Genomic DNA, 16,358 nt, shown 5'->3' on the forward strand with positions numbered 1-16,358 from the left:
ACCACCACTATGTCAGCCAGGAGCACGGAGTGCATTTCCTTAGCATCAATCAGACTGTGGGGAAAAATAGTTCAGCATTTACAAATACATAGGACCTTACTTACTCTGCTCAGGGATGCAAAGTTTAACTTCACTGTCCTAGAAGACAATCTCCTCTTTGTGAACGTGGCAATAACCAAACCAGGAACTCCCATAAATGCTGAATACAGACCTCCTGAAGTGCCAAAGGCTGAATGCCTCCTATCAACAGAGCATCTTGGAGCCAACCAGCAGGGAAAGCTTGGCACAATGACCTGAGGTAAACACAGGACATCCAAAGGGGGCCATCAAACAGGATGTCCCATAGGCACTCAAGTCCCATTGATTTGGTGACAGAATTTAGAGCTATCCCACCAAAAAAAAAAAAGAATTACTAGTTTTAACACCCCTAGAGCAATAAAGTGATAAAAATCCTGTCTGTAGGTGAGGTAAAGAGCAGTTGATGTAAATATACCTTAGGAACAGAGCAGGGATAAACCACCACAAAACCATCTTTACACTTCCTAACTATTATCACAGCCCTACCCAACACAGTCAGAAATTGAGAGGCCACATACTGCCCTCTTAAGAAAAACAAATTAAAAAAAAGGAAAAAACCCAACCTAGACCCAAAACCAGAAAGCACAGCCTTTAATCACTAAGGTCTTCTGAAAGCACACCCCAGATTGCTATCTCAACACTGACAGAGATGCAACCCCTCTACAGGCAGTGCAGCTTCTCTAATGATAGTCTCAGGTTTCTGTTTTGAATCTGTAGTTTTTGGGGTTTGGTGGTTTGGTTCACAGTTCTTTTTTAAATAGTGGGGTTTTTGTTTGGTTGGGGTTTTTTTTGCCTTTTTTTTTTTTTGATTAGGGTTTTTTGTTTGTTTCTTGTTTCTTTATGAGACCTCTAAGTGTGCTTTGAGAAATGTAGCATCAGAGGACAGGACTTGAAGGGTGACTAATAGAGGACTCCTTTCCTCCAAAAATTCTAGACCTAGCACCAAACCAGTGTCTTGTCACTTTGTGACATGGTATTTTCTACCATAATTAAGCAAAACCTTGCTGATCTATCAACCAACGTCCCTCATCTGTGGCAGTCTATATTTCCTCAACTGGGGATAATGTTGATCTTAGCTCCCCCATTGTACAGTATCAGACATGGAGTCAGTCTCCTCTCCCCCTCTAAAAGGAGAAATATCTTTATTAGCACAGGAAAAGCAAAACCAAGACAGATTTTGCTGCATTGACTACATCTGTAGAAAAAGAAGACTATTCTGGTCAAAAATACCACTCCACATGCTGTTTAGTAGAGGTTTCTCCAACACAAACATTTCTCTCAAGCATTACATTTTCTCTCCATGTCAACCTTTGAAGCGATTTGAACTACAGGGTCACAAGCTTGTGACTGAGGACTAAAGGATCAAGACCACAGTTTGCTGTGGATATGCACTGATCTATTCTTTGTACTGCACTACAAACAATAATCAGTGTCTGGAGCGAGGTGAAGAGAAAATGCAACACAGACTTCAGCTGAAGTGGAATTCCTCTGCCTTCCCCACAGTATCTATTACAATCCATTATTAAGTGGCTGCAAAGACAAGATAACCAATATATATTAATTTTGCAAAGAGCAAACTGTATTGAAATCATTGTTTACCTTCTCTTTTGCAAGCAAATTAGTTTTAGGCTACCTGTGACATATTTACAACAGAAGGGCAAATTTTATAAACAAGCATGTAATGCAGCAAACCATAAAATGAGATTGTACACTCAGAGTACATTGCCATTCTTTGTAAGTATTCTTTTTAAGGTTTTGAGCTTTAGATACCCTAGATCTCTTGCCCAAGGCCTCTGATGATTCAGGAGACCTATGCTGACCAGCAATCTGGGAACCTCAGCCAGATACTTGTGGGAAAACTTCAGCACATATGGAAGCATTTTTATCAGTGGGGCTTTAAGTTTAACTCTGAACAGCTGAGCAGCTTTGTATTAAATTATTTACCAGAGAGGAAAATCAATCAACTCACACCACATCAAATACCCAGCCCCCCACAGAGTGATAAAGACAGAAAAACACACTCCTCCAAATACAAAAACAAAATGCATCTTCTAGAGAGAGATTAACTTCAAACATTCCCTGCTACAGTCCAGAAAAAAAAGAAATCAGGCTTCTAAGACTCATAAGGAAAGCCTGATACTGAAGAAAAATAACATAAATCTCTAAATAACAGAGATTTCCTCACGGACCCAGTAGTACAGTGTTCCAAAGTAATAGAAGAATACCAGATTCTCCTTGTTGGCAGCCCTGTAAGCACCAGCAGCACCTGCCAAGGTGTCAAGCGCCATGACTTCCAGCCCAGGCCTCTGCCTTCCTGCTGTAACACTTACTCAAAGGACCTCAGTGGGAGTGAGACCCTGACCCACCACTGTCAACTCGACCAGGCACTAAAATCATGAACGATACCACCTTGGAAGCTCAGCACAGCGCCCTCCCTGCAGACCCTTACCTTGGCAGGTGTTGTTCTTCTCCTCATAGCCCGCCTTGCACAAGCACTTCCCGATGGGCACCAGCCATTCCCCCTCGGCACTGCAGTGCATCTTGGGCGCCTCCTCAGTCACCGAGTGGTTGATGCAGACGCCCGACACCTCCAGGAGCTGCGAGGAATCCGCCCCCGTGATGGTGTCGGGGAAGCGCGCCAGGTTGCGGATCACCGACGGGCACTTCTTGTAGTACACGCGCACGGAGACCAGGGCGATGCAGGCGCCCACGTCCTGGAAAGCCAGGTAAAACCCCTTCTTCGTCAGGGGCCCGACGTCTCGCACCTCCGTGTTGAGCTTCATCACTCTGTCGCCAAGGTCTAGCTCGGTGAAGCTCTCATCAGCGGCGATGGTGTCGATCTTGATGTACTGGTTTTCTTTGATGTTCCTCCCATCTTCATCGTCTGACTCAAAGTAGTACATGTTAAAAGTCTCCTTGCAGGTCCCCAGTCCTCCTGGAAGGCTGTTACAGTCCCTCAGGGTGAATTTGAGCTCGATGAAGATGCGGGATGCCCCCTCGTTAGAGATCCAGCTGGTCAGAAGCCAGTTGTTCTGATTCTGTTCCATTACCTTGCATACTTGGTACGTGTGTATCGGAGCGTAGTTTTCATCCACCTCACCAATTTCTTCCCACTGTATAGAAAGGAAAAGTACTTTTTAAAACACTCACAACTCTTAGCTTTCCCATCTAAAGAGCATCTTGGGCTTCAGAACTCATGAAAAAATTTTCAGGGGAAAAAAATGTTTTAATTGCCAAGCTTTTTATACTAGAGGCTTGATACATTCCTGGTAAAGTCAGATAAACGATCCTTTATAAAGAGAGAAGGATGCTAGTTAAAAACCCTTTGTTTTAGCTCAAAAGTGGGAAAACATATCCCTGGATTTGTCCACTACTATTCAGTTAGGAAACAAAACAAAAGCAGATGGGGACATTCTGTGAGCTTTTCCAATGCATCCACGGTTGTCTGTCCCCATGCCCCCAGGCTCCTTTCTACCACATCCTCAAATCACTGCCCCACATAACTAAAACCACACTTCAAGCTATTCTTCCCCACCAAACAGCATGCCAGAAAATCAGTGGAGTGATACACTAAATAAATGAGCCTTTACTATCCCCAAGTGCACTAGTCAGTGTAGTTCTTGCTCATGCAAAGAGAAGATTACTTCCAATACAGGTTACAGGGATCTGCAAATCTTGAGCTGTTTATGTGCTACACAGGTTTTTAATCAGAGCTTCAGGCAACTTTTTGCAGCTTTGTGGGAATTGCAGCAACTGTTTGTTCATTTTATTTTAGCAATGCTCTGAAGGGCATCACTTGGAAGAAATGCTTTTTCCTTGTGCAGCTCAGTCAGTAGCATCACAGCTGTGCCTACCACAGATACACATTAGCGTTTCCTCTCTGCTTTTGAGGACCCTAGTGTCGCATTAAGAGATTAGATTAACCATCTAAGTGCAGCAAAGAACCCAGGAGATTCAGTGTTGGTTTCAGTTTTGCTCCCTTCTACTTTTGACCCACTCATCTGCCACCCAACACCTCCTCCATCCTCTGCTCAGCGTTGCTGCACGCACCTGGTCACAGCTGTGGATGCAGCACAAAGGAAACGCACAGAGCATAATGCAAAGGCACTCCCGTTTCAGGCTGCCTATCTTCTAAGGGCCAAAGGCCAAAGCTTTTCCTTGGAAATAGAGCCTGAGATACAGTTGAATGTGTTCTCAGCCCAGATGCCATTACTGAAGAGACGAGATAGAACACCCTCAGAGTCAATGTAGCAATGAAGATTTTTTTAAAATGAAATGTTATTCTTACATTTTAAATTGAAACAGCAGCAAGAAGTGTCATGAGAACATAACTCGATGGTACAGTCAAAAATGAATTACAAACACCACCATCAGAAAAACATTTCTTCTCCTGCCTAGCCTGGGATGTGAAAGTGGGGACTCGTGCAGGATGACATCCCCACTGTGATGTGCAGAGTTCACAGGCACCACCAGTCTTCCAAGTAAGGAACCTAACCCAAAGACATTTTTGCCGTGGCAAGCAAAATGTTCATTTGTAACCCTTTTTTGTGTCTCTGGGCTTAAACAGGCCACAACTCTGATTAAGGTGCAATTGCCACTGGGCAGCAGCACAGAATTGGACAAAGATATGTCTGCAGTGAAAGCCAGGCAGATCTGTGCAGGATTCATGCCTGACTATAGGAGAGGTAATTAACAATTACCAGGAAAGTCACTGAGAAAAGATAAAAGTATGCAACATAGAATAATTCAGCAGCTAGATTTTCTACATTCCAGTAAATAGGAAGGTTTTGATATATGAAACTAAAAGTAGAAAAACACCGTCCTTCAACTGGCATGGCTAATTTGAGTAATAAATATACTGCACATATATACTTCCAGGTGAACTTGTCAGACATTGTACTAGTTTCAGCCAGGATAGAGTTAACCCTCTTCATATGGGGCTACCTTTGGGATTGTGCCACAAACACTGTTGATGACATGGAGATGTTTCAGTGACTGCTGAGCAGCACTTACACCCGTCAAGGCCTTTTCTGCCTCACAGCCCATCCCACCAGCAAGGAGGCTGGGGGTGCACAAGAAGTTGGGAGCTGATCCACCTGGCCCAAGGGATTTTCCAGACCATATGGTCAGCACATAAACTGGGGTAAGAAGAAAGAACTGGGGACAGGAAGAATCTGGCATTTGCTTTTGCAAGTCACCATTATATGTGAGGAAGCTCTATTTTCATGGGGATAGCTGAACACCTGCCTGCCCATGGGAAGTGGTGTTCCCAAGAAATTTCTTGGTTTACTTTGCTTGTGGGTGGCTGTTGCTTTACCTATTTTAGTGCCTTTCTCTCAACCCGTGATATTTCTCACTTTTACCCTTCTGATTTCTCCCTCATTCTCTGCAGGGGAAGTGAACAAGTGGCTGTGTGGTGCTTAGCTGCCACCTGGGGCTAAACCACAACAGTTCTTTTTGATGGCCAGTGTGGGGCTGGAAGGGTTTGAGATGATGACAGGTTTGATCTGAATATGCTAGATTGAAGTTATAGCTGTTATTGTTGTTGAGCTGTTCATTGACTGGCTCCTGGGTTCGCCATGGGGCTCGATTGCCTCACTGCACACTAAAGCCTGGTGCTTGTTAGTGCCTGCTCCTTGGTTCTGCTGCTTGCTGAACTGCTGACCATCCTACTCTGCCAGGCCTGGCAATATCCTGATGTCAGCAGTGACAGAGCACCAGGCTGGCGCATGCCCAGGCCCTCACTGATGTTTCTGTGATGCTACACTGGATATGCTGGAGCTGCAGTGCGAACTCAAGCTGACAGGAATGTCACCTGGGGATTAGTTCACCTGGGAGAGCAGCCCTAAGCAGCTGTTGATCCATTCATGCTGGAGCAGGTGCATCTCAAAGCATCTGTGGCTGTGGTTATGTTGGTGCTGCAGCAGGTACAGCCCTGAAGAGACTGTGGCACACAGATAAGGCTCCACTTTGAGCAGCTAAAATCCTAAGGGACTGAAGTCTGTGGCTAAGTCCAAAACAGGAGCAGGGCCAAGGAGAAGAGTTCATTGCAACACTACCCCAAATGAATAGGGACTGTAATGAAAATACCTCCCTGCTTACCTGGAAATGGCTGAACATCAGCCAGCCCATGGGAGTGGCAAATTAATTCCTTGGTTTGCTGTGCTTGTGCATGCAGCTTTTACTTTATCTATTGTAGTTTCTTTATCTCAAGTCATGAGTTCTCACTTTTACCCTTCTGATTGCTCACTCACTGCAGGGGAGTGAGAGAGGGGCTGTGTGGTGCTTAGCTGCTGGCTGGGGTTAAAGCACGACTCTATATAAAGGTGAAGTCCTATTTTAATAAAGGTGGTGGTGATTCTCCATTTGGCGAAAAGGGAGAGTAACCCTCCACTTCCACCAGTCCACAAAGAGGTCCCTGCCAAACCAGCCCAGGGGACAGATGAGCACATCCCAATATTGCCCAGGGAAGACATAATGACTTGAGCTTTGCTTTTTTCTGGCTGAAGGTCAGAGGATCACTCGAACAAGCGCTGACATCAACAAGCATACACCAGTAAGTGTGAACTTCCAGCAGGAAGTGGTGCAAAGCATCTTAGGACTGGAAATGGCTCAGACCAGTTTCATCACGTGGACATGTTTATGGATGGCCACAAGGTACACAGTAAAACACTGTGCACCATCTGAAGAGCATTAATGTGTATTTCTTTCACAGAATTGACATTTACAATGGCTGTGATGTTGCAGTAATATCATTAGTGACCTAACTTGAAGGCATGCTGAAAAACATCACTTGACTTTTTTCATACTTGCCAGGTCAATTTTCAAGGACCCAACTGTGATGCTCCCCAGAGTTATGCAGTTAAGCTCATTTCCACTGCTGGTTCAGGAGTTGTGCTTTTGGGAGTGAGTACAAAGTTCATTTGTTGAAAAACAAAGTGCAGTGATTCTAACATGCACTGAGAGCACTAAATACCACGAGGATAAAGGTCCAAGCATAAATACATCAATGAACTGTGTTAGAGTCTTATCTCAGCTGCAAGAAATGGCACACGGCCTAACATCTCCAGCTTCAAGACGTGCTGCACTTCCAGTACTGCTTCCCAGATCAGAGCGAATCCTGTCATCACCACCTGCCATCAAACCCAAAGCAATCATCAGAGCATGGGAAAGGGGAGGTGCTAATGAGCTAAGGCTGCTTATCTCTGGATAATCCTCAAGGGAAAGTCAACCAGATTTTATCAGAGCAGCCAGTATTGTGCAAAATCTCTGCTCTATCATTTAATCTTCTTCTCCCCTATCTGCATGTAGGGCTACACCATTTCTTTCTCTTCAGCTGGATCTGCCTCCCCCCAGAGACAGCAGGCAAGCTGCCACCCTTCTGCTTTTACATCCCTCCGTGAGGTGGAGATGGCAGTAAGAGCCCTGCACCTTCTGCCTGCTCCCAGCCTCCTAGTCACTGCAGACCTCAGAGAAGGACTTCAGCCAACAGAGAAACACAAACCACAGCATGACACGCAGTGCCTTACAGTTAATGAGAAAGAAATCCCACCACATTAAAGAGACAGCCTCTAGATGAAAATTATTGGCATGAAAAAAAAATTAAGTACAACTGAAAGATTGTGTAATGTTATAATTCCTCTCTGCAGCACGTATTTTTTGATATATAAATCAACCCCATCTGCAGGATTAAAACAAAAGTGCAACCATTAATTTGGTGGTAAATGTTTTCTCTACATCTTTAATAGCCCTAAGAAGGAAAACACAAATGCATTTCAATGGCCTGATGTTAAATCATTTATAGAAGACCTATTTCTGAATCAGAAATTTCCAGCACACAACTGCTGGCGAGTGAAAATGCAGCTCCATCAGTAGGAAGCACACAGTTGATACAGGCTGTCTGTCTAGAGAAAGGCCAAAGATATCACACATCTAACTAAAGATATAAGAGTTAAAAAAGCATTCAGCGGAGCAGCCTTGGGTTAAATGGACAATTTTAAAACACATTCACCAGCTGTCTGCTACTCAGTCTTGTTTCTAATCTTGGAGATTCCAGGAGTGCAATTTGCTACCACAGCACAGCGAAAAGCTGCTGCCCCAAAACCAAATACTGACAGCAGGGATGAAAATTTCAGAGCTTTTGTTTATCTGGTTTTGAGGGGAGGAGGGGGTTGCAGTACTAGTATTTGTTACTGGTCTTCACTGACTCATTCACTTTCTTTAGCATCCACTAAAGGCAGTAGAGACATTTCAAACCTCGCTCCTCGTTCCACACATCCTTGCTCTGCTAAAAAAGAAATTAGGCATTTAGCAAAATCCTAGGTATCTTAAGAGGGAAAGGAAGCTTAAGAACATTAAGCAAAGGTGTTCCTAAGACTTACCTGAAGCCTTCCCAGCAGAACTCCCTCACTCTAAGGGCTGTGAATCTGCCTCTCTTCCCACTACATATTTCACAGGCTCCATGCTACAAGAAACCTCATCCTCTCCTATTTAATTTTTCACCCCGCCACACAGAGCTCTGCAACATATGCATGTTAACTCGGGTAGCTGCTGGCACAAAGATGTAAAACTAGAAAAGCATTTACTTATTTCACCTTTTTGTCTTTTGGAAGAAAGCAAGCCTGGCACGGATCTCTGATCTCAGGCTTTGAATGTGTGAAAGCATCAGAGATCCTCTATGTGCCTTGCCCACAGAAAGGCAATTTTACCTCAAAATACTGCTGTTAAGGCCACCATGGGCACAGACTGGTGCAGAGGACAGTGTGGCATGGTGCTCTGCAATCCCCATGCCGAGTGAAAAGGGGATGCCTGACGCCCTTTCAGAAGGGCAGACCAGCCTGGTGTTCAGCTCAGTACCATTTATCCTGCCTTTCATCCCAGTAACATTTGGGCAGACTCTTCGATTTCCTTTTATGCAGCTGATGTTAAGACCTGGCTGCCAATCAATAGCCTCCAGCTTAGCTCCCTCACAAATGTTCCCTCCTGCTACTCAACTTTATCTCACAACCTGCTTCTTCCCTCCCATCACAAAACCCAAAAACTTGTGGGTTTGTTATTTTTTTTTTTAGCTACCTGCTGGTTTCCACTTGCTATCGTATTACACAGCTAAAGCAAACAAGCAGCAGGCTTTCCTCTGCGCCGTTTCAGTGACTTCAGTGAGGTCACATAAGGCTAAATCTCTGGTGAAAGCCAGGCAGAGCACTACACATCTTTTCTTCTGCACTGCAGAAGGTTTTGCAGGGCTGTGCTACTTGTAAAATAAGGCTGACTTTGTCGCTATCTTGCCTATTGCAAAACAGCACTTACAAACAGGCCAGTCCCTGTTTCAGGGACTTCAAATCCTGCCACCAAATACTGCCAGTGTTATCAGCAGAAGCTGCGATATGTGGCATTGCTCAGATTTTCAGCTCGGAAGCTTCAGGATTAAGCAAGAGCCTGATTTTACTGGAGGTGTTTCAGTCTTCATTAAATGGGTTTTGCTTGCTCAAAGGACAAGAACACAAAAGACACAGCACCCAAAAAGTCATGCTACTTTTAGCTCCCTCTACAGCAATGCTAACCTCATGACTGGCAGGAGCAAGAGCTCTGTCTGGAACGCTGGCATTGGCAAGGGGTGCATAGATAACCTCTATGACCCCCTGGTCATGGCAGAGTCCACCAGCAGCTGGATGGGGAGCTTGAGAAGCCTGGTACCCCTCTCAGCCAGGGACAGTGATCCAAACCACTCTCAAGCAGCAGAAAAATGCAGTAACCTGAACAGCGATGCATGTTTGTTTGCAACCCCACCCTTTGCAATGGGTGAGCAGCGCAGGGAGCAGAGCAGAGACATCAAAAGAGCTTTGTCCAGCTTTTCCATCAGTACCAGTGCTTAAAACTGCACTCTTGGGAAACAGCTTTTAAGCATTCGTGCCAGGGTAAGCACACAGGTTTAAAACCCAAATTCTGCTTTGGGGCAGGTGCCTGCTCACAGGGACAGCTCAGCAGCTCCTCCCCTCCTGCCCCGCACCAAATGGTGGAAGGACACCAGCTAGAGCCACATGGCTTTTTCCAGTAAATCACAAATTTGAAATACAAATAACCAGGAAACCAAAAGCAATTCATGTATTTGGATCCAATCAGGAAAGAAGGGGAGGAAGCAAAAATAAAATAGTAAAAGAGAAACCAGTTATTTTAAGAGCCTCACAAACCATGTCTTTACCATCTTCTCTTCTTGAGTTTAAACAAAATAGAAGCCAGATAAAAAATTTATGAGAAAACTGTTCTGGAATAATGCAAACTACTTCTTTTAGCCTCAAACACACTTTCAAATTTTGGCTACCAAGCAACAAAAAAATTATTACTTGTGCAAACTTTTCCAATACCAACATATCCACTTTTATAATGCAAAAGGTGAAGCTTTTTTTATAGTTCCTCAGCCTAGTTTTAGGGGCTTTGGAGCTCATTTTCCAGTGTCAAAAAGAAACTGCAGTGAGTTCAATGCAAACAACATTTGGCAAGAGTTTACTAAAACCTTTAAATACCAGAAGCAGTTGCAACTGTCTGGGATCTTACTATTTCCATACATCTGACAGTGCCCCCACCGGAGGCTCAAGCCTCATTTGGATGGCAATTTTACAACTGAGACATTTATCCATACAGATAGATATTCCTACTGACAGCAGTTACCAGTCAAGCAAAAAGCATAATGGATAACAGAGGACAGAAAGCATCTGATTAATCTCCCTGCTCAGGCGGAAATCTGGCCTAATGAAAGCTGAGTTTCTGAAGAAGGAACTTAACGTTTTTCTGGTGGCTTGGCACATTCCCAATTTCTCCAATCAGGAAAATAAAACAAAAATAAGAACGCTAAGGGCTACTTTTGGGCTACTCTTCTTATTTTACTACTGGACTGCAGTTTCCTGCTGTTTCTTACAATGCCACTCTGGTCACTAAGCTGCATAGTCCAGTTAACCCACAGCTTCAGAATATCCTGAGGTTAATTAGCTGAAGTAAACATGAGTTTCCTCACTCATTACTGGAGATTTCCCAGCTAAGGATCATTTTTCATACACTAAAACATAAGTGGAGGAAGTAAATAGCAAAGAGGTATGAACTGGAAATTTAAAGCACGATTTTGAGATGCGCCACATCAGACTAGTGAATATTTTTTCTCCATTTCTATATTAGCCAAACACATATTCCCTAGCCCACGTGTGACAGTTACCTAGCAGAAAGCAAACTTAGAAAGTCACTTCCATTACCACCCCCTCCAACCACCTCCCACAAAAAGGGCAAATCCTCATCTCAGCAGAGTTACAGGAACTGCCAGACATGCTTCTGGATGACCCCTTGCAATGTGTGGGCAGCAGAAATGCTAAGAGGAGAAAAAGGGCCTTGCTTCATGTTAAAGGTCACTCCCCACTGCATCCAGAGTTAACAAGACTCAATTTCACTCGGTGCCAAGGTTTCACATTTGGCTTTGCACTCTGACAAAGGGTAGGAGAGTGGATAGCAAAGATGGGGAGATAATTGATGTTTCATCTCCACTATAAAAAAAAAAACTACACTGAAAATGAGCTGGGTGAATGTTCACAGCACTGCCACGCTCCATCCTAACTCCACTGCTCCCAATTGCACATTCCAATACTTAGAACAGCCTTAGAACAGCTCATCAGCAGACATCAGCTTTAAAAAAATGCAATTTTTAGAACTGAGAGCTTAAGCATCTGGGTGGATACTTCGGTACCTTACAGTGTTTTGGATGTTTTTAATTCCACCCAGGTCAACGTTTCACCATCCTGTGTGCAATCAGGACTGCTGGAAGTCCTCCTCCTGCATTAAATAATGCCAAGAAAGGTTCTCACACCATCACACTGCTCAGAGCTGGGGGAAAACACCAAACAGGAGAGCCCCACACTGAAACCACATGACAAAGCATGACTGCTCCTCTCAAGAGCTACATGTGAAGACATTATCAGCCACCTCAAGTCACATGGAGAGCTTCATAATCATCAACTCCTGTTGTGCAAACATTTGAATTTACTACCTGAACAATTTTTCAACATTATTTTTTATTTGTAGTATGCATATGAGGTTTGCTGCCACACCTTCCATTTCTGCAGCAGGCTCTGCAGGAGACTTGGCAGTGAAACTCCCCACAAGGCTAAAGCGTTGACAATTCCTGGATTGCTCTGCACCACTAACTAGCTGAGAAACAATGCAGATTTCTGGAAAGCTGTGATAGCATCTCAAAACACAAGCAGCAATTTGCTACACAAAGTACCACCCAAGAAAATGGCTAAGAAAGAACAATTAAAACCTTAAAAATTATTTTCAGTACATGCTTATGAAATGCATTATCTGTTCAGAAGCCTGCACAATTCAAGCTGTTGAAAAATGGAGAAACATCAGGACAAAGTCACCTAGACTTTTCAGTCTGCACACCGAGATACATGGGGGAAAAAAAAAGAAAGCGGGACTGAAGTTTAGCTCAGACTTTGACAATTTGCATGATCAATGAAAGATGTCAGCACCAGAATCCAAATGGAATGAGAACCCAGCTGGAGGCTAGCAGGAACTGAAATGAAAAGGAGCACCAGCCCCTCTTCAGCATGCCTAATCAGGCACTGCGCCGACCCCCTTCCCAGAACAAAGCAGTGTGCTGGCTGGGAACCCCACCTCCCCTCCCACAGGTTTATTTCTTTTAAATAATTTTTGAAATCCTCTGTACATCTGAATTAAAACATCCATTTCAAATCACAGACCAGCAATTGAGGGGAAGACAATGGAGACGAGCGTGAAAGAAGCAATGAAGAGACACAATACCATTAAATCATTTTTCACTGCCTAATGTTACACTCATTGCAGAGCAATTTAACAAAGGCCAGAACAAACAGGATTGACACCACATGGTTTAACACTGGAAGGCTGACAGAGCCAGATTTTCAGAAGGACTCGGAGCAGGACATAAATTTTAGGTTTATAACCAAATGCTTGGATTTTCAAAGCTTTTGGGATATTATTCACATTACTCATCGTTTGATGATACCAAGAAGTTCGCAGAACAAGTTTGAAAAGCAGGAAGAAAGGAAGTTTTCCTCGTTACTTTAATGTTGTCCTAATATTTAAACAAATCAAAATATATGTGGTGATTCTGTTTACCACAACAGAAATAACACAAAGCATTTGGTTTCTTCTTAATGCACGGAACAGCAAAGCTTTGCAAAAACTAAACTAAAATCCTAATCTTTATGATTGTCATCGGCTTTTTCTCTAATTTCTTGCAAGTGCGAACACATTGAAGAGCTTCCAGTAAAAGAGAAAAAATACTCGATCTAAAAGTGCATTTCATGAAAGCAAAACAGATTAAACTTCCTGGTTTTCTAGTATTTCAGGAAAGCGATACAATTATCCACGTGCTGCTCTGGCAAAGCCGAACCTCTCAGGTTACACCGAATTTGACTAGACTACAGACGGCCCATACACCGTATCAGACCCTCCAGAAAATGCATTATTTTGCCACTGCTCCCTGGTCTCTAATCCACCCAAAGCTTTTCAGAGTGATAATATTACATTCATGGCTTAGGCCTTGACAACTGCACCCATAAATCAATTTTAAACCTCACATTAATCATCTTTCTGTAATCAGTGGCTATTCAGCACAAATTTACATCTCATTTCTGTTGGCCAAACAGCCACATTAGAGCTTTGAAGCTTATTCAGGCTTAAATGATTATATTCCCCTAATAAACACTGAAGTCCTCTCAGTCCAGCTGCTGTGAGCTGCATTAATGACATGCCGTGGCAGCAGGGGCCATCTGAAGTCAGCCTTGTGCAATGCTACAAGCAGCAGCCCCCTTTCCAAACAGATTTTCTGCATTTCCAATACTCTCAGAAGAAATGAGAAGGCTGCTCTGCCTGCGCAGACCCTCCTGTGGGAACTGGTGTGTGCAGCACACACACACAACATGAAATTTACTGCGCCTTCCCTTAACAGCTTCATTTGCCACCTCTTGAATACAGGGGGCTATGAGTAAAATATACCAGATTTCCTGATTCCCCACATGCTGAGCACCTTAGCTTACTTTGGGTCTGGTGGCAGTTCTGTTGAATCTGAGCCATCTACAAAGCCCACTCTTCTCACTGGTAAGACAGCTCTAAGTTTGTTCACAGCACCACCAAACTGTACCTCAGCGTGCTTTTCTTTGATCACCTTAGAATTAGGAATTACATTTTTAATATCTGACTGCAACTTTTTCCCCTGTTTTATTGTGTGACAGATTATCACTCAGGATTACAGTAAGCAGCTAAAATGTGATCAGTTCAGGGTAGATTTTTCATGTACTTGCCTGCAATCCCTATAGTGAAACAATCTATTCTGATTGAACAATGAATAATTATTTAATTAAAGAACCTTGGCAGGCCTACATTATTAAACCTGCATAAAAAGCCTGACATTGATTGTATATTCACTTTCAGTTAAGGTCTGAATCAGTATGCTAAGATCTAAAAATGAATGAAGAGAATGGGTTTATTATACCTGTTGTAAAGTACTTACCCCACGATAGGTAATAAATTATACATGTGGATGTCTGGTATGCCTATTCCACAACATAATGAAACTTTAAGTTACTTTTTATTCTATGGGATTTAATTCCCATTGTGTCAGGTTTATGTTACTATTTAAATAAGGCACCAGAATTACACGGATGTAAATCTGCTGGACAAAGATGCAACCCAGACCTAAATGCTCCTTTTAATCTGGAATTGAAGAAACACAGATGTGCTCAATTGTTTGTGACAGATGTCCTACATCCTAACCATTTCACAAAGAATATGTTTCATCTAACACAACATACAATGCAACCTCCACACTCTCCTGGTATCTGGCAACCACTGAAGAACCACTTGAACATCAACATGCCATGGCTAGGAAAGAAAATACAATCATGTGCTAAATCCCCAGCTGAGACCTCTGCAATGCAAAAATAAATCCTGTTTCTGCAATCAGCTGTGATAATGCAAAGTCTGGGAAAGCTGCTGAAGTTTTCAGAAGAAACTGAAAAAACTCAAATTTGTTCTTAACCAAGAGGTAAACCATGGCTTAACTTGATGGTAATACTGCCACACATACACAGAGAAAAAAATTCTGTTACTAGCTTGCTTTTGCTTAGCCAACAAAAGATTCCAGAATTTAAATTGAATGCTTTTGGAGAGAAAGGAAGATAACTTTCTTGTTGGGGGGCAGGGCATAATCAACCACAGTGAGAACTTGCCACGGGAGTCAAACCATCCTTCATCATCATAAGGGGGATCCAAGGAAGTTTCAGAAGAAAGTATCTGATCAGGTAGCCCAGCCCATGATGAGCCACATATATTCATCACAGAAGTAGGGTGGGTTAAAGCTAGCACCAACAGTGCCATGTGGGAATAGAGAGTGGGTACACAAATAATTAAGATTCATGTATATTGCCCTCACCAGGTTACAGTAAGAGTCTCTTCCAGACCCAAGTCCCTGAGGCACAGAGGTGAGGTACACAGAAATGCTGGACGTGCAGTTCCTCAAAGGACAAACTATCAAAAATAGTTTAAATAGAAAACTAATTAAGTGGTCTATTGCTACATTTCTGGCTGCCCGGTTAAGCTACAAGCTCTAACTACTGCTATTTTCTATCCAGGGTACACTGGGATTAATGGAAGGTTAGATGGAAGGTTAGAAGGTGGAGAGGCAGAGCAGAAAGAGGAAGTAAACATATGGACATGGGAAGGGGCTACATTTCCTTATGAGATTCCAGATTGCCACCAACCAGCCCTTCCTCCAGCAGATTTGGACTAAGGTGGAAGATTGCAGTTTGTAAACACCTGGTGGCAATGGACCTGCTGGATTTTGGTCACCCTGAACATTCTGATCTGCCATCCTGCACAGCTCCAGGCTTTGGTCTTTCCTTTCAGTGCTTCTTCTCCCCTGCCAGCCCAGCAGGCCAGTCAGAAAGGCACAGGCAAGGGTCTGTGACTTGGACTTGCTTATCAAAGAGATTCTCACAGCAGGGTCATCCTTGAACGAAACCATCTCTCAATTTTGTGCAGCTTATGGACAGAACTCAGTTAAATCGCAGCAACAGCATTTTACTGCTAGGCAAGATAATTCTTGTCTGGAGCCTGACTTTCTGGTAAAAAGTTGTACATAATCTTCAGGAGTCCCTGAAAGGCACCACTTGACACAGAAACTACAGATGTTTATTTATCCAGCCCTATCCTAGGCCTTGCTCTCACTCTACAAAATGGACTGATTGGCCATTTCA

General features: G+C 43.4%; 1 protein-coding gene across 12 annotated transcripts in view; it reads right to left on the minus strand.

The window, feature by feature from the left end:
- EPHA5 (EPH receptor A5) overlaps positions 1-16,358 on the minus strand; it is a 206,673-nt gene that overhangs the window by 159,971 nt on the left and 30,344 nt on the right. For all 12 annotated transcript variants that reach the window (XM_084203890.1, XM_084203880.1, XM_084203887.1 and 9 more), the window contains exon 3: positions 2,528-3,191. In XM_084203890.1, coding sequence (XP_084060016.1) covers positions 2,528-3,191 — 664 coding nt within the window. The remainder of the gene's footprint in view (positions 1-2,527; positions 3,192-16,358) is intronic.

Source organism: Fringilla coelebs, assembly GCF_963513975.1.
Source record: "Fringilla coelebs genome assembly, chromosome: 4".
NCBI classification, from domain to species: Eukaryota; Metazoa; Chordata; class Aves; order Passeriformes; family Fringillidae; genus Fringilla; species Fringilla coelebs.